The sequence below is a fragment of the Microtus oregoni genome, unplaced genomic scaffold (genome assembly GCF_018167655.1).
Source record: "Microtus oregoni isolate MIOR12 unplaced genomic scaffold, Mior012 000027F_ref0000203, whole genome shotgun sequence".
Taxonomy (NCBI): domain Eukaryota; kingdom Metazoa; phylum Chordata; class Mammalia; order Rodentia; family Cricetidae; genus Microtus; species Microtus oregoni.
In genome coordinates, this window is record NW_024543086.1 from 15,120,385 (window position 1) to 15,147,027 (window position 26,643).

Below are 26,643 nucleotides of genomic sequence, written 5' to 3' on the forward strand. Positions count from 1 at the left end.
CCTCGGGATGGTAGACAAGAAGGAACAGTCATCTATTGCTAAGTAGCCGCTCTGACATTCATAGCTCAAAAAGGCAATCAGGTGTTTCGCCCGTGAGTTTGCTCCTGGGACAAGGCCTGGCAGAGGTGGCTCATCTTTGTTCTGTGGGGTGGCAGCTGGAAAACTTGATCCGGATCTGAAGGATGGACTTTCAGATGGTCTCAGTTATTTGGGTCATGATTTGAGGGTAGAATCCTTCATGATAGGAAAGACTTGTGGAAGGAGAGGCTCACGGTCCTGACCACAGAAGGGAGGCTGCTTGCTCATGCCTCAGTAGACCAGGAAGCAAAGTCAGAACACATGTGAGGCTGGGGGATGAAGCCTCAGCGTCACCTCTGAAGCTCACAGTTGGCAATCCCACTGCCAGAAGGGGCACACCTCATTCCAGCCAGTGCGAGAGCCCAGAAGGGTTCAGCAGAAGGGCTGGGATCATCTCTAGATTGTTGGCAGCTTTAAACCTAACCTTCAGGGCAAGACTCATAGTACATTAGACTTAGCAACTTATTTATGTCTTAGAGCAAAATTTAACAGCACAGCAGGAGATGGAGAGATGACTTAGCTCTTGCTGAGGACCAGGGTTTAGTTCTCAGCATCTACAAGACCACTCATAATATTCTGTAGCTCCAATTCCAGAGACTCCAATGCCCTCTTCCAATCTTTACAGGAACTGCATGCACATGGTGCAAAAATCATGCACAGCCTGCAAAACACACATACCCATACATACATATACAAATATGTGGAAATACATATTTAGGGGTGGAGAGGTGACTCAGAGGTTGAGAGCAATGACTGCTCTTTCAGAGGTCCTGAGTTCAATTCCCAGAAACCACATGGTGGCTCACAACCATCTATAATAAGATCTGGTGCTCTCTTCTGGCCTGCAGGCATAACACTGTATACATAATAAATAAATAAATCTTTAAAATACATACATACATCATACATATTTTTTTAAAAAACCTTACTAGCAGTTTTGAAACATATGACCATTAAGAACTACTAATCTGGCATCCAACAGTCAATCTCTCACTTCCTTTTTCTTTGTGGTCCAGGAGATTGAACTCAGGGTCTCACACATGTTAAGTAAATGTTTTACCTCTGAACTGCAATCCCAGCCCGAGACCTCCCCCTCTCTCTTTCTCTCTTTCTCTTCTTGAGAGAAAGTTTCTCTGTGTAGCACTTGTTATCCTGAAACTCGTGAACCAGGCTGGCCTTGAACTCAGAGATTAAAAGCGTGTGCCACCCTGTCCAGCTCTGATCCTATCTCTTAAAAGAGAGAGAGAGAGAGAGAGAGAGAGAGAGAGAGAGGAATCTCTTATGAGAATAGACAAAAGAGAGGATAAAAATCTATTTCAGATAACAATAGCTAAGTTTTTCTAAAATTGATGAGATTGAATATCCAAACTTGGTGGACCCTGAGACAAAAGAAACATGAGATGCAATGTACCAAAGCACATTGGAATTCACATGCTTAAAGGGTAAAGAGAGATTCTTTTCCTTTCTTCTGCTCCTCTTCTCCCAGCCCCCATCCCTTTGGACAAGGTCTCATGTAGCCCAGGCTGATTCTGAACTCTGATCCTTCGGTCCCGATTTTCTCAAGTCCTGAGATTATAGGCATGCCAACCACACTGGTCTGAGGGAAAAACCTTACATTCAGCCAGGGCCACCATGCCTAATCCCAGTACTCTAGAGGCGGAGGCAGGATTGTGAGTTCAAGGCTAGTGTTGTGTAAGGACACCTGTCTCACTAGCCATGGAGCAGGGGGAGCAGAGGGAGGACACATTGCACAGAGATAAACAAATAGACAAAAGCAGGCTGGGGATGTGGGTCAGTGGGAGAGCCTGTGCTTGCCTGACGTGCGGGGCCCTGGGGTCAATACCCGGCATGGGGGGAAAACAAACCAAAACCACATCAAGCCACAAACAAAACTTCCAAATCTACAAACCGAAGCAGACTTCCTGCTTGGAAAACAAAAACAAAAAACAAAATCTGGGAATAAAAGAAAAAAGTTTAAAAAAGAAAGAGGAGAATTTTTTTTTCGCTAAGAGATATTTGTGATGTCACATTAAAAACATGGTCCATGTAGTTAAAAAAAAAAAAAAGATAAATGGGACTTCATCAAAATTAAATGTTTCCAAGACTAGGTGTAATGGCACAAATCTGTAGTCCTGATACTGGAGAGGCAGAGGCAGGAGGCTCCAGGCTAGTCCAAGTCTACACAGAGAATTCCAGGTCAGTCAGGGCTGCATACCCTGTCTCAGAGCAGACAAAAGAAACCTCAAGTAAAAGCTTCCATCCTTCAAAAGTTTTTGTTTGGTCGTTTTTTGTTGTTATTCAGGCTCTCTCTACATAGCCCTGACTGACCAGGCTGGCCTCTAACACACAGAGAACACTTAGATAGTTAGTTCTGCCTCCTGAGTGCTGGGATTAAAGGTGTGCGCCACCATGCCTGCTTCTTCACCAATACAAACAAAAACAACAAAAGATGTAACAAGAATGAGATGACAAGTTACAGGCTGGGAGAGAGTTCTTACAAAGCACAGGAATGAGAAAAGACTGTGTCCCCTAAGTTAGCAGATGATGGGAAATAAAACTTAGGACTGTGGGGCTGTAGTTCAGGGGAAAACACATAGTCAAGATTCTTCTTAAAGCGGCAAGAGCAGAGCAAAGGACCTGAACAGACTTAGCAAACTAGGGCAGGGAGGCTGGGAGATGTCTGGCTGTGCAGGCACGAGGACCTGTGCTTGAATCCCCAGTGTCCACATGAAACTTTTCAAATGCACCTGTCATCCCAGCACAGTGCAGGCGGCTCCCGGTTAGCCAGAAACCCTGTCTGAAGAGAATAAAGGGAGGGGTAAAAGAGTAGGGCACTGGAAGTCCTTCTGCAGCCATATCTGTGCACATTAGACACACACACATACACACAAACCACAACGCACACACCACACACACATACACACACAAACCACACATACACACCACACACACATACACAACACACACACAAACCACACACACCACACACACATACACACAAACCATACACATACACACAAACCACACACATACACACAAACCACACACATACACACAAACCACACACATACACACATACACACCACACACACAAACCATACACACACAACACACATACACACAAACCACACACGCACACACCATACACACATACACAACACACACACAACACACACACAAACCACACACACAACACACACACATACACACAAACCATACACATACACACAAACCACACACATACACATCACACACACATACACACACCACAACACACACACCACACACACATAACACACACATACACACAAGCCACACATGCACACACCACACACACATACACACCACATACACATACACACCACACACACACCTCACACACACTTTTTTTTAATCATTTATTTTTATTTTTTGTGTGTTGGTATTTTGGCATGGGTATCAGGTTCCCTGGAACCGAAGCTACTGACAGTTGTGAGCTGCCATGTGGGTGCTAGGGATTGAACCCAGGTCTTCAGGAAGAACAGTCAGCTCTCTCAACCACTGAGCCATCTCCCCAGCCCCTCACACACACTTTTTAGAAGAATATGATATACATACAGGAAAAAGCATGGGAAAAGATGTTCACCAGAATCAGGGATGGGGAAATGGGAATAAAAACCTAGTATGCAAACACACCCACTGGCCCTTCTAGGATGAGACTGTTGGATGCTGCTGGGGGCGGGGAAACAGGGACAACTTTTGAAAGCAGTTTGGTGGTTTCTTGAATTTTTTTTTATTTTCATTTTTGAAACAGGGTTTCTCTCTGTAGCCCTGGCTGTCCTGGAACTCTGTAGACCAGGCTGTCCTTGCCATGTGCTTCCATTTCCCTAGTGCTGGGATTAAAGATGTGTGCCACCACTGCTTGGTTCTTGAACTGTTAAATGTAGATTTCTCAAATGACTTAGTCTTTCTGCTTCTATATGTTTATCTAAGAGAAGCTGTATGCCTACACGACTATTGTCTACTGATACACCAAGAAGCTTTGGGGAAGAAACATTTCTCTTTTCAGTTTATTATTAATTGATGTAAAATACATCTCTTTGTCATTTATGACATGTTTGTGAATATACTGCATGGAATGGCCAATTCAATGTGAATCTGGGCATTTCTTCTCAACTCTGTTGTCACGTGCTGTAATATAAAATACGGTTGTATTTTATATGGTGTCCATAAGAAATCACTAGTTCCAGAACTATCCCCCTGCCAATACCCAAATCTGCAGATGGAAAGATGTATATTAAATAGCATGCTATACGTATATGATAAAAACTGTTAAATGAGGGAGCTGGCCATAGGATTCTACTTTCATGATTTGTTTTTTTTTTGTTTTGTTTTGTTTTTGTTTTTTGTTTTTTTGAGACAGGTTTCTCTGTAGCTTTGGTGCCTGTCCTGGAACTAGCTCTTGTAGACCAGGCTGGCATCGAACTCCCAGAGATCCGCCTGCCTCTGCCTCCCGAGTGCTGGGATTAAAGGCGTGCGCCACCACCACCCGGCCTATTTCCATGTTTTAAAACACATGAAGTGGGGAAGGCAGAAAGAGCTCCAGAAAAACACAACTCCCCTGCAAAGAGTAAGAGGTTCTACCTACATGGACATATGCTTGCAGGTTTCTGCCCTTTTACTATGAAAGTCCATTTATATTTGTTTGTCTTTCAAGTCTCCGAGTCCAAAGGAGGCCCCAGGAAGCATTAAAAACATTTTTTAAAACTATACCTATGGGCTGGACAGATGGCTCAGAGGTTAAGAGCACTGGCTGCTCTTCCAGAGGCCCTGAGTTCAATTCCCAGTAACCACATGGTGGCTCACAACCATCTGTAATGAGATCTGTTGCCCTCTACTGATCTGCAGGCCTACACGCAGGAAGAATACTCTATACATAATATATAAATTAAAAAAAAACAACTATACCCGTGAGCCAGGCAATGGTCTTTAATTCCACCTTTAACCTAGGAGGCAGAGGCAGGCAGATCTTTGTGGTTGCATAATACTCCATGGTGTATATATACATCACATTTTCTGTATTTATTCATCTAATTTCGTTGTCTTAGCTAGTGGGAATAACAATACAATAAACACGGGTGAAAAGTTTCTGTACCCCATAAGCCTCTCCACAACACAGAGACCCAAATCAGACCAAATGAAACTGAGTTAGAAAAAGACCTGGTTTGAGGGGTAAAACGTTCCCAGATGATTTTCCCACCCTCCAGAGAGGAGATGGGGAAGAGAAACCTAAAATCCATGTGTCTGTTTTCTGGGGGGCAGTTTAAACACCCTGTGGGAGTGGTCTTGAGCACCTCTGTGGGAGGAACTGAGTTTGGCTTTCTGAGATGAGTCAGGGTTTGGGGAGAAAGAGATGGGGGAAGGGGGTTGAGATGCAGCTTCCAGTAGATCATTCCAGATTTCTTAGGTGTATGGTTGCCAGAGACTAGAGTGAAGCTTCTCCCAGAACAATGGCACACAGGGATCTCTTCTGTAGCTGATTTTGGTTCCTTCAAACGTATGCCCCAAAGCGGCGCAAGTAAATCACTGTAAATTCAGTGTTGAGGAACCTTCAGGTTTCCTTAGTGGCTCTACTAGCTCACATTCCCACAGAAAACATGTACGTGTTCATTTTGCTCACATACATCAAAGGTTTTTTTTGTTTTTGCTTTTACAATAGATAGTCTAACGGGGGTTAAAAGACTATCATAGTGATTTATATTTTTATTTCTTTAATGGCTTATGATATTGAGCATTTCATATATTTATTATTTATATTTCTTCTCTTGAGAAACATCTGTTAGGAATATTTCTTAATATAACTCATTTTGATTAACCTATTGTTATTAAGGTCTTTAGTTTTTTTTTTAATCTATTTTGGAGACTGTTTTTTGTCTGATGAAAAGCTGGCAAAGCTGGGCGGTGGTGGCGCACGCCTTTAATCCCAGCACTGGGAGGCAGAGGCAGGCGGATCTCTGTGAGTTCGAGACCAGCCTGGTCTACAGAGCTAGTCCCAGGACAGGCTCCAAAGCCACAGAGAAACCCTGTCTCGAAAAAAAAAAAAAAAAAAAAAAAAAAGCTGGCAAACATTTTCCTTCATTCTGTGACGTGTTTCTCTGCTCTGCTAATTAATTGTGTGTCCTGTGTTGTGCTGAAAATCTTTATTTCCAAGCAAGCTTGTTTGTCAATCCTGTACAAGTCTGAGACTAACATCATGTGCAACTGTGTTCAGATATTCATAAGGATATGTGTACTAAGATAATTGCTAAGGTACGAATTGACTTTATTATTTTGTTTTTTGAGACAAGATCTTACGAGGTAGCCTTGGCTGTCCTGGAACTCACTATGTACACCAGGCTGGTCTGATATTTATAGAGCTATGCCTGCTAAGACATGATTGATTTCTTTTTTGTTGTTGTTGTTGTTGTTTTTGTTTTTCGAGACAGGATTTCTCTGTAGCTTTGGAACCTGTCCTGGAACTGGCTCTGCAGTCCAGGTTGGCCTTGAACTCACAGAGATCACCTTCCTCAGTGTTAGGAACGTTCGAGCTCTCTGCCGGTGCAAAGTATTCCCACTCAAGCCAAATCAGACAAGATTAAAAGATATCTAGGTTTAATTAGACACCTGCATTTACTAGGGGAACAGGTCACCAATGTGACCACCGGAGGGGAAAAGGGAAAACCACCTGTTCATTTTTTTGGGGGAACAGTTTAAATAGCCTGTGGGAATGGTCTTGACCTTTCCTGGGGAGGGATCAAGGTTTGGCAGGCTGGTCTTGACCCTCCACGGGGAGGGGTCAAGGTTCGAGGGGCACAGGTTGGAGGGCAAAGATGGAGGCCGGAGGTTGGGATTTAGACTCCGTGTTGGGATTAAAGGCATGTGCCACCACTGCCTAGCATGGCTGATTTTCCCCACCCCTACCCAGACAAGGTGTTTCTGTGTAATACCCCTTACTGTGCCGGAATTGAACTCACAGAGATCCGCCTGTACACCTCCTGAGGGCTGGGATTAAAGGCTTTTACCACTACGCCTGGCTGACATAATTTATTTGTTTGTTTTTTTCAAGGCAGGGTTTCTCTGTAGTTTTGGAGCCTGTCCTGGAACTCACTCACAGAGTTCCACCTGCCTCTGCCTCCTGAGTGCTGGGATTAAAGGTGTGCGCCACCACTGTCCAGTCCCTCTTCTCAATAAACTCCACACTCAGGCTCTCTCTGCATAGCATATTCTGTCACCCTGATCTACCAAGGTCTCACTCGTGCGGTATCTTAGCAACCACATCCAGCCAACACGATTTTTAATAGGAACAGAATGGACATAATTTTATGCTACTAGCAGAGGAACAAGCAGCTGAATTTCAGCATATTCATACCGGGCTCGGATGTGTGATAAACGTCCAAAACAACAGACTGGGTTGTGGTAGTACAAACCTGTAGTTCTAGCGCTTGAGAGGGGGTGGCAGGTTCAAGATAATCTGCCATACAGGATGTTGGAGTCCAGCCTGTGATTCAGGAGACCTTGTTGCAACAGTCCAACCAAGAATAAAACCCTAATTAATCGGGTAAGAAAGTAAATAAATAAATAAATAATAAAAAGCAACCTGAATATACTCAACCACATTAAAAAACACACAAAAGCCTGGCCATGGTGGTGCATGCTTTTAATCCCAGCACTCGGGAGGCAGAGGCAGGTGGATCTCTGTGAGCTCGAAACCAGCCTGGTCTATAGAGCTAGTTCCAGGACAGGCTCCAAAGCCACAGAGAAACCCTGTCTCGAAAAAGCAAACAAAACAAAACAAAAACAAAAAACAACAACAACAACAACAACAACAAAAACCAGAGAAACCCTGTCTCGAAAGAAAAAACAAACAAGAGCACACATGCACAAAAAGCCCCCAACCCTGTATTTATTTATTTTTTTATTTATAAACCCCCTTAAAAGCCATCTGGAAGCAACTAGGTGGTGGTCGCGCACGCCTTTAATTCTAGCACGTAGGAGGCAGAGGCAGGTGGATCTCTGTGAGTTTGAAGTTATCCTGATCTACAGAGCGAGTGAGTTCCAGGACAGGCTCCAAAGCTACATAGAGAAACCCTGCCTCTTCCCCTCCCCCAAAATAAAATCTGGAAAGATAATTCCACAATTATTCATTGTGGTTAACCCTAGGGAATAGAAATGAATGACAGCGGTAGTTTTTTTTTCTTTTTCAGTTTGAATAGGTCTATATAATTGCAATGAAAAAGACAGTAAACATTCATTACTGGATATCTTTTTTTTTATTTTTTTATTATGTATATAGTGTTCTGGGCACAAGATCTTATTATAGATGGTTGTGAGCCATCATGTGGTTGCTGGGAATTGAACTCAAGACCTCCGGAACAACAGTCAGTTCTCTTAACCTCTGAGCCATCTCTCCAGCCCATTACTGGATATCTTAAAAAAAAAAAAACAGGTTTTGTTTATTTTTCAAAGCAGGGTTTCTCTGTGTAGCCCTGGCTGTCCGGGAATTTGATTTTAGACCAGGCTGGCCTGGACTCAGAGATCCACCTACTTCTACCTCCCAAGTGCTCGGATTAAAGCTTTGCAACACCATTTTAAGGCCGGCTTAAAAACATATTAAAAAAAAAAAAAGATTTAATCCCAGCACTCGGGAGGCAGAGGTAGGTGAATCTCTGTGAGTTCGAGGCCAGCCTGGTCTACAAGAGCTAGTTCCAGGACAGGCTCCAAAGCTACAGAGAAACCCTGTCGCGAAAAAAACAAAACAAACAAACAAACAAACAAACAAAAGAACTACTTAAAAAGCACAATCAATCCTTGATTCTGATACAGTGTAGGGGTCTAGATTAGCTTTGTTTTCTCTGCCAGAGAAAGAATTAAAGGCAGGAAGAATCTGAAGTGTATAGTGTAGCAGCAGAGAACTCGAGCTCTGAGGGCAGGACCAGCAGCGGGAAGGTGTTTATGGGGGTTGGAAGCCTACACAAGCAGAGACTCACAGAGACCTGTGTGGAGCTGGAAAAGCCAGCCTCTTCTCCAGGGCTAGGTTAGAAGTCTCAAGTTTTCCTCCCCTAGTTTAGGGTTGGTCAGTTTGAAGAAAGTTAGGACAGTTGATTGGCCAGCCTTGAGCTTGTTGAACCTGTCTGTCAGCAGAATGCCTGCTCTGGAGGGAGACAAAAAGCTTACAAGCCTTTTTGTAAAGCTAAGAAGCTGGACATGTTATCTTGCCTTGGCCCCTCTCCCTGTCTGTTTGCCTAAGAGGGAGTCTGCGAAACTTCTAGTCCCCCAATGTCATGTGTTTATAGTTAGACAAGATACCTGAAATGTTACAGTGTGTTAATCTACATTAGTGATAGTTTAGTCTCTGCATGAGCTGCATTTCTTTGATTTATTTATTTTTGGTTTTTTTGAGACAGAGTTTCTCTGGATGTCCTGGAACTTGCTACTGCAGACCAGGCTGGCCTTGAACGCTGAAATCCGCTTGCCTGCTTCTGCCTCTGGAGTGCTGAGATTAAAGGCGTGGGCCACAACTGTCAGTAAGACCCGGAATTTTAAAAAGATCCAGAATCTAGGAAGCAATTAAGTAGTTAACTTTGACCCTGCACTGCTCAAATAGCATCCTCCTGCACCTGGACTGGAAGCGTTCTCATTTTGAATGGCAAAATTCTATTCACACGTGCTTTTCTCTTTTCCCCAGTCTCTCTCAGGTTGTTTACAGACAATTCTCCCAAGTTTCAGGATTTTCTCCTATAGTTGTAGTGAAATGGACCCCATTCACATATTGATGCTGGGTTTTTTTTCTTTCAGATTTAGGGTTTGGTTAATAATTGGCTCATGCGTATAATATATAGCTGGTCTTCCCAACTGGACCGTCTCTGGAGTAAAGAGAATCTGGGAGCAGGGGTATCACCACTTGCGTTCCTCCTAATAATCCTAACATTTGCTAGCTATGTTGAGATAAAAAAGATTAAGGATGCTCTCAAATAGCACCCAAGACTGAGAGATGTTTGTCAGGGTGCAGTTTTAAACACTAATTCCCAGCCAGAGCCTCGCATTAAGGCTCCTGTATTTCTTAAAATTCATATGCCTTCCTTGGGAATGACGAAGATGACATGCGCGGTCTCAGTTCTGCACATTCCTACACTTTAAGAAAGATGCTCTTTGGAGGTGACTGACTTGGGCTCCCTTTGGTCCCCAAATGACTTTGGAGATGTCTCAATAAGAGGTATAGAAAGCATGGCCGACTAAGTGACCGGTAGAGAATCATTCCCCTTAACGACCCGTCCACTCTGCTTTCGGCTCCCGAAGCTCTACGGGAAAAGGATGAACTGAAACCAAGCCTTCGAGCAAATCATATCGTGAGATTCTGCCTGTTGCAGGTCTACGGGGAAGCGGAGGGCAGAGAACAGGGAAGGGAGTAGCTCGCTGCCTTCCTGCCCGCAGCCATCTTTTAGGGTGGGCTGCGTAGGCTCTCCGCACAGGGCACGCGTGCCGGAGCCGAGAAGACGTGGAAGCGTTAGACGCCATCACCCCGCTACAAAGGGAAAGCACGCCTGCGTTCGGGCGACCGCGCTGGGGGGGCGGGGCGAGGAGAAGACGCGCGTGCGCAGTGTGAGCCCGCCAAGCACCTGGAGAGGTGGGGGGGCGCGGTAGAAAAGCACGGGGTAGGAGAGCGCTTGCGCAAGAGCGCGACTGTGCGGGAAGTGCGTGTGTGGGGGGAGTCGGGAACACGCTTGCGGAGGCGGGACTAGAGCCGATCTCGCGAGATCTCCAGCGGCCATATATGCGTGCAGCGAGCCCGCGTCCTTTCCCTGGCGTGATTCCGTCCTGCGTGCCTGTTCTGAGGAGCAGCAGGCAGAACCCTCCGTCCGACTTCTCTGCCACCGAAGAACGCGCCTTCACCTCATGGAAGACTCCATGGACATGGACATGAGCCCTCTAAGGCCTCAGAACTACCTTTTCGGTAACTGCCTGGCGGGAAGCTGCCCGAGCAGGGCCTGGTGGCTGGTGGGGGGGGGCGGCGGCAGGCCCGCCTAGGCCTGGCGTGAGGTGAACGCGGCGTGGGTGGAGGCCGCAGGGCTAGGAGGGACGGCCGGGGCCTCAGGCCGCAGGCGGGCGGGGAAAGCCGAGGCCCGGAGGCTGGGAGCGACCGAAACCTGGGGCGGGAGAGGCCCGGCCTCGAGCCTCGGGCGCAGAGAGCTCGGTCGGTGTAGAAGGCGGACTTAATTGCGGCGTGAGCAGGGCCTGCGGCGACACTTTCACCTCCAGCGCGAAGTATTTGGCGCCTGGTGTCCGTTTTTTTAGTGATGGGCCCGGGCGGGTGGCCCAGGAGGATGGTGCTTCCAGAGTGAGGCCTGCGTCGCCGTGTTGAGACGGCACACGGGCGGGCAGTCCGCTGTGCGTTCCAGGGGCCACGGCTCCCACATCGGGGAGCATCCGAGGGGTTCGGCCAGTAAGAAGGATGCGGCCGAGCAGACGCCCTCCGGCGGAGGGGGCCGCAACCCCTGAGAACACGTGGTTGCCACGTGGTTGGGGGTAGGGAGGGGGTGTGGGCTCTACATCCGGGCTCTCTTGGTGCTGTCTGGTCAACCCTGAGCCCGTGGGTCCTGTAGCTTAGTCGAGAGTGCTGGGCGGGAAATGCTTAAGTGGCTGGTGGCGTCAGGGTATTTGAAGGTCTTTGTTCAGGTCTTTTAGCATCCAGGGGCATGGTAGTGATTTTAGAGACCCTTTCCTGCCTCTGCGGTAGGTGGAGTCAGCAGCACACTGCAGATAGAGGACCACTATCTTTTCTAGATCTGGTGATGGGGGGGCCAGGGAGAGAAGTGCCACGAGGGTTTATTTAGGAGCCTGGGCTTCTAGGATCACACCTAAACCCTACTACCACACACTTAGTGTATACATCAGCTTTAAAGAATTTTTTAGTTTGGTTTTCAGTGACTCAAGTTTTTAGCTTATTAGCTGTGCTGAGGTTTGTTAACAGAAGTAAACAGGCAGGAAACTGATGTTTAGAGGAATTAGAAGTCCCCCCACTTGAAGGGTACGTTTAATACATGGTTAGTGTACACGAAGGGTTTTATACCTACTCGTTCTGGATAGAGACACAAAATTGGTCCCTACTGGTGATGTGTAGCCACTCTTTGTAATTTCTTTCAGAACATAGGTGAATTGGGTTTCAAAATAGGAAATTCTGAGTTTAGCTTCAGCTACTATGTATGTAAAGGTCCAATTTTATTTAGGTCATTGTATCTTCAGTGAAAATGGCAATAGTGCCTCATTGATACTATGAGAAAATAAAACTTTTATGGACTTCATTTGTGTATAGAGTGGAATCCACAGAGAACTTTAGTTAAAAACTAGATGATGAGTTGGTGGTTTTAGGATGTCATGTTCATCTCCTTGATCAGTTCGTTTTTTTTTTCTTTACAGGCTGTGAACTAAAAGCCGACAAAGATTATCACTTTAAGGTGGATAATGATGAGAATGAGCACCAGTTATCACTAAGAACGGTACTTAAACTTTGAAACTACCTATTACAAAAATCCAGCCACTTGGTTCTTACTGATGTGATTTGTCAGGACATTGTGCTTCCTTATTGCTGGAAAAAAGAATCACTATAACTTAGTATTTTCTGTACCTCAAATAGTGCACTCAACATCTTTGCCCGATTAAAATATTTTTTGTACTCAACAGTTACTGTTAAAATTGCCTAGTAAGGCCATGCAGGAATGTGAACTATTTGCCAGCTTTACTACTGCTGATTGGTATTAGAAACATAGTGTTAATGTCTATTAAATATGAGATGCTTAGGTTTTCATCAGTAGTGAGGACAGAAATTCTAAGGGGTGTTCATAAAAAAAATTGCGGCTTGAAGTATCTTTTTGTTCACAGGTTAGTTTAGGTGCTGGGGCAAAAGACGAATTACACATCGTAGAGGCAGAAGCAATGAACTATGAAGGCAGTCCAATTAAAGTAACACTGGCAACTTTGAAAATGTCTGTACAGCCAACAGTAAGTATATTTCTAAACATTGAATTTCATGTTAGTCTCTAAGACTAATTTAGGATACACAAAAGATAGTTCAACGAAAAACTACATTTTCTGTGACAGATTATTTCTGCTGCTTCTAAATAGGTTTACTTATTGATTGTATAACTGCTGAGGATACTTGGTGTAAAACATTGACAATGTTTAATGATTGAAAATTGCTCATTTTTAGGTTTCTCTTGGGGGGTTTGAAATAACACCCCCTGTGGTCTTAAGATTGAAGTGTGGTTCTGGGCCTGTGCACATTAGTGGACAGCATCTAGTAGGTATGTTTGATTTTCTTTTTTTTCTTAATCTGTGGTATTTCTAAGTTTCTGATTAGAACTGGCATTTTTAAAAGCACTTATTTGACCATGGAATACATGTCCAGGTTAAGCAAGATCATTTGCCTTAGAGTCTATTCTTAACCCCTACATGGGTCCTGGGCCTCTAGCATGCTATCTCCCCAGATCTCCAGTTCAGACTTAGTAAAGCAGGCTATAGTTCTAATTGTTTTATACTGAAATGGGAACCTGCTAATACGTATTTAGACAGTGAGCATTTCTATTTTAAGGTTTCTTTACTGGAATTTTATTTAAAAAATATCATACGTTCTCTACTCCTAAGTTCTCAACAGTATATCTAATTTTAGCAGTAGAGGAAGATGCAGAGTCAGAAGATGAAGATGAGGAGGATGTAAAGCTGTTGAGTATGTCTGGAAAGCGATCTGCTCCTGGAGGTGGCAACAAGGTTCCACAGGTAAAGACTTTTTTTTTTTAACTAAACAAGTTTTCTGACTTTCACCAAGGAATGGCTTTGCTCATGAATATTTATTTTTCTTTAAGAAAAAAGTAAAACTTGATGAGGAGGATGATGAAGATGATGAGGATGATGAGGATGATGAAGAGTAAGTATAAGTAGTATGATTTTAGAAACTTTACATATTTATTACATATACCATGAAGGATGTATAGGAAAATTTTGTCAGTGGACCCTGTGATTCAGTGACTTAAATTACCTGTAAAGGATTACCATTTGTAATGAATGGTAAATTGGTTTGTTTTTTGAAGATGGCTAAATAAGACTTTATATGTTCTTTATGGTCAGGTTATTAGAAAACAGGTGAAATCTTGACATAACATTGATCTTGAATATCTTGGGATTGGTCATGTATATTGAAAGCATATTACATATGAGGATTAAGGTAGAAAAGTAAACATGAGTTCCTAAGGCATGATATATATCTGGTCCCATGGGACAATACTGCCTAGGGATGACTTTCTTTTTTTAAATATTTATTTATTTATTTATTTATTTACTTATTTATTATGTATACAGTATTCCTTCTGCGTGTATGCCTGAAGGCCAGAAGAGGGCACCAGACCTCATTTCAGATGGTTGTGAGCCACCATGTGGTTGCTGGGAATTGAACTCAGGACCTTTGGAAGAGCAGGCAATGCTCTTAACCGCTGAGCCATCTCTCCAGCCCTAGGGATGACTTTCTTAATAACGAAATCCTGGTAATCATTTTTAGATAATGCATGATGACAATACCTAAGTACTGTGTATGAGGTTATATGGTTAAGGAGCTGAAATGATAACTCAGGTTATAGAAATTGGCATCTTTCTAATTAGAGAAAGCAGCTCCACATAGGGTTGTTTTTGGTTTTTCAAGACAGGGTTTCTCTGTAGCTTAGGAGCCTATCCTGGAACTTGTAGACCAGGCTGGCCATGAACTCAAAGATCCACTCAACCTCTGCCTCCCTAGTGCTGGGCAGTTTTATTGAATTTCACAAAAAGCATGGGATTTATATGTGTGTGGCATTGAGATCATGGTATAAATGCTAACAATATTCTCCACTACTAAAAAGGTAATTACTGCATAAAGTTCTTTTTCAATTTAACTGTGACTACAGTTATAACTTCTGGATTAAACACAGATTGGAATAATTAAACTTCGTACTTATTAATTACTTAAAGGGTACTTACCAAGTAATGTGATTCACTCCCTTATAAAAAACCATGCTGTAACTAAAGAATATTTTATACTTTTCCTCCTAAAGCAAGTGCCATGTGGATCATAATATTAGAGCTAGATTGTGAAAGTGAGAAGCAGCTCCTTTTGAGATTTTGAATAACATGCAAGTAGTTGGAGGTGGATTGTTCTGTTAATTGCAATCTGGCATCTTAATTCTAATGACACATAAAGCTTTAGGATGTGCCAATAAATAAGCCTTGCCAAACACTGCACACACATTGGAATGAAGTGGTAAAGCTTTGAATGAGAAGCATTAAGACAAATTTTTTTTTTTTGGGTTCAAATTTTTTACTGTATGTTTATTTTTCCTGCCACAGAGACAGGGTTTTAGCGTGGTATACAGCACTGGCTATCATGTTGCTAATTCAATAGGCCTGGCCATGAACTCAGGTCTGCCTGCCTTTGCTTGCCAGGTACTGGGATTATAGTTGTGCACCACCAAGGCCTGATGCTTATTCCTTAAGCTTTAGTTACCTGCAAGTGGGTTTTATACATTGGCTTTTTCAAAGTATTTTACATAACAATCCTGGTGGTGACAAATGATTGTACTCATTATGGCCTGGGAAATGCTGTTGCTGTGGACATCGGTCACTGCGATACTTGGGAGTTCTTACTAAATTACCTCTTAAAGAATAAATAAGGTTCAACATGTTTGAATTACATTCCCTAGATTAAAATGATCATTTTTAATACTTGTACAGTTAAACAAGCATTTTTGCTCTTATAGGGGTTCTTAATTTAAGTTAATTTTTAATTTAATTTTTAAAAGGCCTAGCTTTATTTAAGAAGCTTAAACTTATAAAATCTACTTAAAGTTTTGTAGTTTATTTCCTTATCGAGACCAAGTGTGAGACTCGAGGTTTTCTTTGTGCAGATAATTTTTCTACCTTAGATTTGAACATCGAATTAGGATAAATAACTACAAATTTGTATGTTCTAGGGAGAGCTCTCATTTTTAGCAGTATTAACTACTGATTGAGGAAAGCTCTTTACTACTAACAGTAAAACCGAACTACTTTTTATAATCTGTAGTAACAGTAGAGTATTGTGAGAAATACTGTTGTTTTGAGTAGTTGGCTTTTTTGCCTTTTTTCTTTAAGTAATTTGTATTTCATGTGCTTCTGTGTTTCATTTATATGTAATTGTAAAAGTGTCAGATCCCTGAAATTGGAATTATAAGACTGTTATGAGCTGCTATGTGGGTACTGGGAATTGGACCCGGGTCCTCTGGAAGAGCAGCCCGAACATCCTGATTTTGCTTTTTAAGGGGCTGAGTAACATTGCTTTGTTAGTCCTAAATACTTGGTTTCTCCAGAGAGGGTTTCTTTAGCCATGGCCATTATGGGAATCAACTTTGAACTAGGCTGACTTCAACACCGATGTCGATATCTGCCTTTCTCTATCTCTTGAACTTGCGATCAGATGTGTGTGTGTGTCATTAGTGCAACCTAAATACATGGTTAATCCTTTTAAATACTGATGTTTGGCTTGTCTATTGGAAATGAGCTACAGTGTCTGAAGGTGGCTTTTGTCAAACTGACAAATTTATGTTTTTCACTTCTAGTGATGACGACGATGATTTTGATGATGAGGAAGCTGAAGAAAAAGTTCCAGTGAAGAAAGTAAGTATATACATACCAAGATTGTCAAAAACAGTAAGAGAGATTTCTTAGTGCTCATGGGGAGGGAAAAGAGCTTAGATAATTTCATATTAAAAATTGCTTAAACTAAGTAGACTACAAACTTTTCAAAGAAATTTTATTTTTCCTGTGCAGTTTATTGATTAAATGGTTTAAACACTGGCATAGTGATATAATTAAGGTCGTTCTTTTAATTGCAGTCTGTACGAGATACCCCAGCCAAAAATGCACAAAAATCAAACCAAAATGGAAAAGACTTAAAACCATCAACACCAAGATCAAAGGTAAGTACCCAAGTAACAAAATAGACAAGACAGCACTGATCTAGTTACAGAAAGTAGTAAATTCTGTGTAAGAATCTATTGCATAAAATTTGGTAAGTGTTTAAGGAAGTTAATCCTGATGACATAATGCTCTGTAGTGCAGAATTTATTAAAATACTTGAATCTGGGATGAGCTCCAAGCATCAATAGGTTTTTTTCTTCTGAATTCTGAACTTTGAGTTAATTTGTTTTCTTCTTTTTTTTTGAAACAGGTTTTCTCTGTAGCTTTAGAGGCTGTCCTGGACATAGCTCTTTTGTAGATGAGGCTGGCCTTGAATTCACAGAGATCTACTTACCTCCACCTCCCAAGTTCAGGGATTAAAGGCGTGTGCCACCACTGTCCGGCTATGCTTCCTTTTATTTATTTTTTTAAATTTATGTATACAACATTCCGTCTGTGTGTATGCTTGCAGGCCAGAAGAGGGCACCAGACCCCATTACAGATGGTTGTGAGCCACCATGTGGTTGCTGGGAATTGAACTCAGGACCTTTGGAAGAGCAGGCAATGCTCTTAACCTGAGCCACCTCTCCAGCCCTTATTTTTATTTATAGTGTTGTGCCTGCATGCCAGAAAAAGGAACCAAGTATTATTGGGAATGATGTGAGGCTATGTGGTTGCTGGGAATTGAACTCTCAGGACCTGAAACAGCAGCCAATGCTCATCTCTCAAGCCTCCCTTTTCTTCGTAATCAATCATACATACGCCCACTGCATTCCTGTAGAATTCTGAATTACACAGGAGTTGAGATGCTTGTCAGCCCCCTCCCCCCCAAAGCCAGGTGGTGGTGGCATGCTCCTTTAATTTTTTTTATCTGGCACTAAGGAGGGACAGGCAGGACTGTATAAATAATAGCAGGTTTGGGGGCTGGAGATGGCTCTGGTTAAGCACTAGTCTAGAGGACCAGGGTTTAATTCTCAGTACCCACATGGCAATTTATAGCTGTCTAACTTCAAGGGTATCCAACATCCTCATGCAAGCAAAACAATGCATATAAATGTTATGAAATAGTGACATTTTGGTTTTCTGAGAGCCAGCTCTATCCCAGACTGGGTTTCTTAATATATTTAATCCCTCAACCTTTTAAAGAATAAAGGTGTTAAATAGCATGGCTAGAAACAACAAACAAAATTACATGAAGTTATGTATAAGTTTATATTAGAATAATTGAAAAGTCATAGTAATCAGTACAATTTTTAAATCATACCTTTAAAACTTTCCAGGGTCAAGAGTCCTTCAAAAAACAGGAAAAAACCCCTAAAACACCAAAAGGACCTAGTTCTGTAGAAGACATTAAGGCAAAAATGCAAGCAAGTATAGAAAAAGTAAGTAAAAATTACCTTTGAATGTATTGGTCTTTTCCACTATATGGTGAATGGCATAAACTTTTGTGCATAAAAACTGTTTACTGTAATAAAAGGACAAGGATGCACACTGATGGAAAAAATGAGAGCATTGCTTTTTCTGGGCTTGTGCTATAGAGCCAGCAGAGGGCGTTTGAATTTTCAGTAAACATCTTGGAAAAAGTAAAGCTAAATGTTTGTGAGATAACTAAGAAAAAACAGGATCACCTTTAAGCACTTAACAGCAATTTGAATAATTCCTCTGCCTTCTATCGAAACTTATGTCTATGACGTAGAATTTGACAGCTAAATAGGCTTGTATCTGGGCTGAAACAGTAAAATTTATCTTGTGCCATTTGGCTGATAATACAATTTAAGGGACCTGGGATGTGTAGGAAATAGAAAAAAATCAGTTCAAATTTTTTTTTAGATTTACAGATGAATTATGGTTCTAACATACTAGTTACTGGGAATAAATGTGGAATAATAAGGAAAATTGCCCTCCCTTTTCCATGTTTTTCCTGCCCTATAGGCCTAACATGGCTTCAGAAGATTTTCTTCCTTTGTGCATCCACCAGTGAACTGGAAATTAGCACTTTAATTGCCAGCACTGTAAAATTTAGCTTTCCTGGTGTCACAACTGATTAATTTTTATCCCTTGCATACACTGCTAAAATGGTGCCCCTCCCCCCCATTTTAATGTGGTCCTATCTCCTTGGTTTAATTGCAGGCGCATTGAACAGTCCTGGGCACTACTGGTAAATTAAGCCCAAAGATGGGGAAAGAGGAAAAGGAGAAACAAATATAGTCCATACTGAGTACCATCAACAATCCAGACTGAAGTCTTCTATTTAATCTCAATCCCCTTTCCTGATTGGCCATCCATTCACCCTTGCACGCTGGAAGCAATCTCTTGTTTTCCTAAAGCATTTTTCTTTCACTCTTGTGATGCAGAGAACTTTACTGCTTTCTACACTTGTGCATATGCCTCATCTCTTACCATGTTTTAATACCTTTGTATCCTTAGCTGTTCAATAAATTTTTTGAATAAACCAAATAAGGATTTATGTGACAATATTTTAAAATTACTATATAGTGAACTTATTTTCTGGGTGATGGAGGCAATTGATTTTTGCATTTGGAAGCTAAATGCATAAAACGGTGCAAAAATAAGATTTTGGTTAAGTGATACATTTAATAAATGAAATGAGGAATGATCTGTAGTGTTAATTTTAAAGCTGATAAATTAATGGTATTTAGGCACTAACTAGATACCTTGTAAATTATGAATACAAAGCCTTATGTATTTCTGTTATTGGGGTTCATTGCCTACATTCATAATTGGAAACAATTGGCAGATTTGTGTTGCAGTTAGTAAAGGGTAGTTTGGTTTCTAGATAAATGGTATGCTATCCTAGTTTCTTGGAAAACACAAGTTCTTTATAAACAGCCTGGATGGATTAAATTTACTTTTGGGTAATAGAGGTTGATAAGACTAACATGCTTCATGATATGGCTGTATTTGCATGTCTTTATTTTAAATTGACTGTCTTGGGGAATTGGGCTTGCAGCAATTAAAAGATCATAGGCTGGAGAGAGGGCTCAGTGGTTAAGAACACTGGCTACTCTTCCAGAGGATCTGGGTTCAATTCCCAGCACCCACATGACAGCTCACAACTATAATTCCAGTTTCAGGGGACCTGACACCTATGGCAAAATATCCCAATGCATGTTAAAAAGATGGTTATGGTTAATGTGCTGCCTGTTATGTCTTTCTGGACATCAGAAGATGTCTTTGTTATTTAGAATGGAAAAGTTTTCTAGTGGTATCTGAAATCCTATGCATGTCCTTAATAATCTTTTTTCCCTCAATAGGGTGGCTCTCTTCCCAAAGTGGAAGCCAAGTTCATTAATTATGTGAAGAATTGCTTCCGGATGACTGACCAGGAGGTAACTGAATTTTCTGTGGATATATAACCAAGGCAAAAGTTTTCATTGTGAAGTTGGCTCCTTGTAAAAGGTTCCTAACCACAGACAGTTCTTAAATACATGGAAAGAATTTAATTGGCAGACTGAACAGATAACTTTTTAGTACATTTTTCCCAGCTTTTAAATAGTTGTTAAATTATCTCTTGGTTACTTAGTTTTACTCTTAGTGTAGTGTGTTGTTGGCTAAGAAAATAGGCTATTTTCCTCTTGGGAAATGATAGTACCTTCTCCAGGTAGTAACTGATGGGGTTAATTTTGGCGGTAAGCATTTTAATGCCCTTACATGTGAGGCTTTATATAAATATCAGAAAAGTTTTGCTTTTATGGAGCTTAGGAGAATTCACTTGGACCATGTAAAGGGAAAACACAACCAATGATGTGTCTTCCCAGTGGCATGAATTTTAAATTTTATCAGAGTTGTAAAGCAGGAAAAGTAAGCAGTTAAATGAGTTTAGATTTTTTGTTTGCACGTATCCTTAAATGGATTTTGTTAAAGCCACGTTTGTCAACGGGCTTATGTACTTCTATTTTAACAATGTTTGAACAGTCTTAGTCAAATTTTGAAGCCTAAATACAATGTGGTGGGGTTGGAGAGATGGCTCAGAGGTTAAGAGCATTGCCTGCTCTTCCAAGGGTCCTGAGTTCAATTCCCGGCAACCACATGGTGGCTCACAACCATCTGTAATGGGGTCTGGTGCCCTCTTCTGGCCTGCAGGCATACACACAGACGAAATGTTGTAAACATAATAAATATTTAAAAAAAAACATTTCGTCTTGTTTAACAAAAAAAAAATACAATGTGGTTGAGCCACAATCTGAGGCAACAGTGTCCAGATAGCCAGCTCTTTTTATGCTTGAGGGTTTTATTAAAGAATCTTATGGGGCTGGAGAGATGGCTCAGAGGTTAAGAGCACTGCCTGCTCTTCCAAAGGTCCTGAGTTCAATTCCCAGCAACCACATGGTGGCTCACAACCATCTGTAATGAGATCTGGTGCCCTCTTCTGGCCTGCAGGCATGTATGTAGGCAGAATACTGAGAATATTGCATACATAATAAATAAATAAGTCTCTTTTAAAAAAAAAAAAAAAAGAATCTTATGCTATATGTCTGAGTTAAAATGCTTAACTTCCTTTGGTAAAAAAATGATGAACTGAAGAAATGTATTGACTTACAAAGTTAATCTATTTACCATTTCCCCCCTCTTTACAGGCTATCCAAGATCTCTGGCAGTGGAGGAAGTCTCTTTAAGAAAATGGTTTAAACAGTTTGAAATATTCCGTCTTACTTAATTTCTGTAACAGTTGATATATCTGGCTGTCCTTTTTATAATGCAAAGTGAGAACTTTCCCTACTGTGTTTGATAAATGTTGTCCAGGTTCCATTGCCAAGAATGTTGTCTAAAATGCCTGTTTAGTTTTCAAGGATGGAGCTCCACCCTTTACTTGGTTTTAAGTATGTATGGAATGTTATGATAGGACATAGTAATAGTGGTGGTCAGATGTGGAAATGGTAGGGAGACAAATATACATGTGAAATAAACTCAGTATTTTAATAAAGTAGCACTGTTTCTATTTGCTTATTTAACATACATTGTCTGAAGTTAAATGTCAGTGCCCTCAAATCTCATAATAATGTCTCTCCATTCCTGACCTGGTAGTAAGTTGATTCATGATAAGCCTGGACTAAAAGATTTTTAGGGACTAATATAAACAACTTTCCTCTAGTTCTGTTCATTAACCTGATGACGTAATGAACATAATAACCACTATGAGTCATTCATCCTGGTTTGCAGTTGTGTATTAATTAACATGGTATTGTCACAATGCATGGCAGAGTCCTTACATACAAGACAACTCGAGTTCTGTCTTAAGTGTGCCTCCCGTTTGTTTTTAAGTGTTTTCTATATGGTTTTCTGTAACTGTATAATTATCAGCTTTATAGTCCCCAAGAGGAGCAAGCAGTTCTGGGATTTTTCTTGGGACAATTGTTCTTGCCTTCATTCTTAGACTTTGTTTTCTTGAATTGTTTTATATTAAAATTTTATTTCTAACTTAGCAAATTGGTTCTTCAGAATCTGGTTGGGAATTGAGATTGAAGTTGGCCAGAAGGTTGTGTATGGTACTGTTTGTCTTCCTGGTCATTTGAGCATTTTGTAACTTAGTCAAGGGCTGCTTTGTTCCTCAGTCTTACTGGGGAAATTTTACACACACAGGTACACAGCAGGCATGCAATCATGACATTTTTAAATTATTTGGTAGGTACAAAAGTAGAATTTTCATATTAAGATAGGTGTGCTTGATTTTTTTTTTTTCCATAAAGCCTCTTGGCTGAATATTTGTAAATTTTATGGTAATTATCAACAGAACACCCATTTCATGAATACAAATGGTAAAGTAGGCATTATTTCAGAAGCCTGAAACTACTAAATCATAAGCAAACCTGTTACCAGGATTAAACTCAATAACAGCGTTTTCTTTAGCTTTTTATTGATAGTCAAGGTCTGTTAGAGTTGTCTATAGCCTCAACTTTGGTACAGGCCTATCGAGCCTGGTAGGTGGTAATGGTGTGCAGAGTGACCATTGATTGCTGCATTACAGACACCTATATTGGTGATGCATTTTAATGACCTTGCTCACCTAAATGGTTTCAGGTAGTGCCTTATAACAGTATGGTAGGTAACTAGTGCTGATTATATTTTCAGAAGTTGGTTGCCTTCTGAAGTATTAGTGGATGGATAGGTCTTTGGTGTTTAATTTGAAACTGCTTTTGTCTGGAATTACACTGGTTGAGTGCAGCACAATTTCCATCTCGAGTGAAAGCAGTTTGGTGGTCCTTAGAAGTTAAACAGCTAGATGGCTCCCTGACTTCAGTAAATAAAGTTTAGTTACATTAAGATGAAAGTAACAGAGGACGTTTATGAAAAATGTTACAAAAAGGCAAAGATGTGTTGTCTCAACCTTATTGGGTATGGATCTGCAACTTCTGTATACATAAACTATTAGAAACTATCTGCAAGAACTACAGACCTCAGGTAAAGCAGTCTGAACTGGAGTACAGGCTGTCTCACCTGCTTAGATGTACATGTCTGCATAATGCTTGTATGAAGTACCAGCTATACTAGGTCTAGGTGCTTAGGGGAGGATGTTAATCTTTGTCTTTACAATATGGTACCGGACTATGGAATACAGGGATGTTCCAGTCAAGTTGCCTGTTTCTGGAGAATATCTAAACAGAACACATACATTCCCAGTTCTGCAAGTGCTTGGGTGTTGATATGATAAGCAGGGTTTAACATTTCATTGTGTATGCAAAGGTGTGCAAATGTATTAGCGCCAAGTGCAGGACTACCATATACTGGAGACCTTAACAGACTTGCATCTCTCATGTGTACTATCATTACTTCAGCCCTAGTATCCTATTTCATTAATTTAGCAGGAGTGCCTGGTTTTTGATCTTCATTTTCAGAGCTTTTAATGATCTTGTTATGATGTCCAAATGTAGCAGTCAAACAGGATTCCAATGGAAGGGATCTTGTAATTTAGCATTGTTAAAGGTGATGTTTGTGGTGGTGGGTTTGTCACCTAATGAATTAAACTCAGTATAAACTGAAAAGATTGTTGGCTATTAGTTCCTTACAAGGGCCTCCTCCTTACAAGGTGCTGTGCCTGCTCTTTACTGCTGTCTTTGGTCACCTAAAGCCTACACTGACAAGGGAATGTTCCTTTGGACGGTTGTGTCCTACCTGTTAACCAAGTTATTCGGACTATCATTCTGCAGTTTATAATTTTTCCCCCCTTTAGGATATTGGTTTTAAACTATTCAGATTGCTCAGTTTTCCTGGGAAAAGTGAGTTTATTTCTTGGGTTTGGGGTGTGCGTGTTTGTGTCTCATGCAGAGACTTGCTTTTACATGGGCTTCAGGAAATTCCATGAAGTTACTTCACTGCCACACACCTGTCCTTTTTGCTTTTCAAGACAAGGTATCTCTTATTTTTGGAACCTGTTCTGGAACTAGCTCTTGTAGATCAGCTGGCCTCCAAATCAGAGATCCACCTGCCTATGCCTCCTGGGTGCTGGGATTAAAGGCATGGGCCACCACTGGCCTGGTCATCTAAGTTAGGTACCTTGTCTCAACTAGGACTGAGAACAAGGTAGGATCTCAGCAATGGAGTAAGTTAATCAGGTTAGCACATTACATCTCAAATTTAATATGTATATTGGTACAGTGGTGAACCGACTTCAGTGTGAGTAGTAAAGAAGGAATCATGAGTATAAAGTCAACATTTTGATACTTCAAGTGTAAGGAATGATCTTGTCTACGAAATTGAGGGATGTGAAGGCTGAAATTAGGGTTATTGACAGCTAAACTGGTTGTCCAGTATGTGCCAGATCTCATTGTATACTCAGCTATATTTTGTAGGCAAGGAAGTAGAATATTCCAAGTCTTGAACTTCATTTTAAAAGTACCACACGTGTGCAAATGCCCAAGCACCATTGAGCCAGCTCTCCTTCCAGTGACCAAGCCCAAGCAGTAAGCCTGAGCTAATCTGCAGTTTCTACCTCTAGTGGCTGGGCTTATAGGACTGTATGCTTTTACCTCACTTTAAGGGGTGTTGGGAATTGAGCTGTGGGTCTCAACTGAGCTACAACGTTAGCACCAGGACTTGTGATTCTTGAATTTATGTTCAGAACTCGACTGGATTTTGAGGATCTGGGACTGTCTTGAAGTCATCAAAGTATTGTAGGTAGGACACTACCCATTACAAAAGTAACGAAAAGTGGTAGTAGAATACAGATAGGAAAGAATGCTTAGCCAGAAGATAAAACCCCTACACCACCTCCCAGAGTGTTTGTATGCATGCACAACGTTCGAGAATCTGTAAAGCAAGGCTAAAGGCATTTTGGTTCATTACTATTTATGGTTGGTCATTTCACTCCATTTTAAGGATTGGTTGATTCATTAGTCTCCAATATTAGGAAGTTATAAATTCGCAAGACTAGTTCTGGCAGTCCAGATAATCTACATAAAATGAATTTAGCCTCATGCAAGAACTATCTCAAAGCACAAGATTTTGCAAAGGTTTTCAGGATATGTGTTGTATGGTGCCCCCCTCCCCCTCAAAGTGTAACCTTGGCTGTCCTGGCTTGCTTTTTCCTCCTGGGAGTTTTGGGATTAAAGGCCTGTGCCACTGCTGCATGGCTCAGGGTTTGTTTTGAATGCTGTCTCATTAGCCTTGGCTTTGAAAAGGAACTGAAAGTAGCTATCAGGGAGGTCTGATACTTGGAATAAATACTATGTTTCTATAACTTCAGGAATAACAAACACTACTGGCAGCACCCTCTTTACTGTATGCCCCAGTGAACGGGCAATAGCAACCACAGCTACTGACACAAGGCTTTAAACCAAATAATCTGAATTCCTGAGTTTTGCATTTTGAGCCTGTTCTCTAGTTTCTTGCCCACTGTGACCTGTTTGCCTTAGCATCAGTCCAAAGCAGAGTTTGGCTGATCCAGGTTCTAGACAGAATGAGGCAGTCCTATGACAATATCTACACTTTGGGGTTAATGGAAGGACAGAAAAAGTTCAGGGTTGATGATTAAGGGCAGGAAAACAAGCTGCTTGGTGTGTGAACCAAAGAGGGCCTGGAGTAAGCGCTGAACAGAGTCCTGGCTACTCAGGCATAAATCGCGTCAAGGCTGGGGTTACAGCGGCACTTCTGAACCGCTAGGTGGTAGCCGTGTGCTTCCAAAAACCGGATCACCTACTAGAGAATGCAGCTGGAATCCCTAGAACCGACCTTAGAGTCCCAGTGCGGGGGAAGGGAGAGACGCTCCAGAGCCCTTTCCATCTCTCATGGCAGGAACGGGAAGAGAAGGCTTCACTTAGCGTAGTCACCCCATTGTGGGGAGGGCGTGGGTTTATCTTGCGTGGCCTCAGGTCGAGGGTAAACGCTACTCCTTTTAGTTGAGCCACCCCAGCTGGTGGGTCTCGTCTGTCCTCTCCCTGCTTCCGAGCACTAGTGGATGTGAGTGCGAACAGCAAATGTGAGGGAGGCAGGACGCTCTGCACCTAATTGCGTTCTTTGGGAACCCCGCCTGCTCCATTCGGCCAATATTAGCGTTGTGGCGCAGTGCTCCGACGGCTCCCAGAGCTTACCAGCTCCAGCCTCGTGGGTTCTGCCCTGCTGAACGGCCAGTCCCATCGC

The 26,643-nt window shown here is 41.7% G+C and overlaps 1 protein-coding gene across 3 annotated transcripts; it reads left to right on the forward strand.

Moving 5' to 3' along the window:
- Positions 1-10,871: 10,871 nt before the first annotated feature.
- Npm1 (nucleophosmin 1) lies at positions 10,872-21,997 on the forward strand. Of its 3 annotated transcripts, none has more exons than XM_041676179.1 (11): positions 10,875-11,047; positions 12,511-12,590; positions 12,973-13,092; positions 13,301-13,394; positions 13,763-13,866; positions 13,953-14,014; positions 16,710-16,767; positions 16,986-17,069; positions 18,330-18,431; positions 20,325-20,399; positions 21,648-21,997. In XM_041676179.1, the coding sequence occupies exons 1-11, from the start codon at positions 10,990-10,992 to the stop codon at positions 21,684-21,686; spliced, it is 876 nt and encodes a 291-aa protein (XP_041532113.1). In that variant the 5' UTR covers positions 10,875-10,989; the 3' UTR covers positions 21,687-21,997. The 3 variants fall into 3 exon arrangements, with proteins under 3 accessions (XP_041532114.1, XP_041532113.1, XP_041532112.1); XM_041676178.1 differs by having other exon boundaries at positions 10,876-11,047; positions 13,760-13,866; XM_041676180.1 differs by lacking the exons at positions 20,325-20,399; positions 21,648-21,997 and adding an exon at positions 19,180-19,506 and having other exon boundaries at positions 10,872-11,047; positions 13,760-13,866.
- Positions 21,998-26,643: the final 4,646 nt, after the last annotated feature.

What these genes read in the sequence shown, in the direction of transcription:
- Npm1 (XM_041676178.1), top strand. Translation starts at nt 10,990, where the DNA reads ATGGAAGACTCCATGGACATGGACATGAGCCCTCTAAGGCCTCAGAAC. An exon ending in AAATGTCTGTACAGCCAACA is followed by an intron (nt 13,093 to 13,300) that starts GTAAGTATATTT and finishes GCTCATTTTTAG; the next exon opens with GTTTCTCTTGGGGGGTTTGA. An exon ending in TGCAAGCAAGTATAGAAAAA is followed by an intron (nt 18,432 to 20,324) that starts GTAAGTAAAAAT and finishes TTCCCTCAATAG; the next exon opens with GGTGGCTCTCTTCCCAAAGT.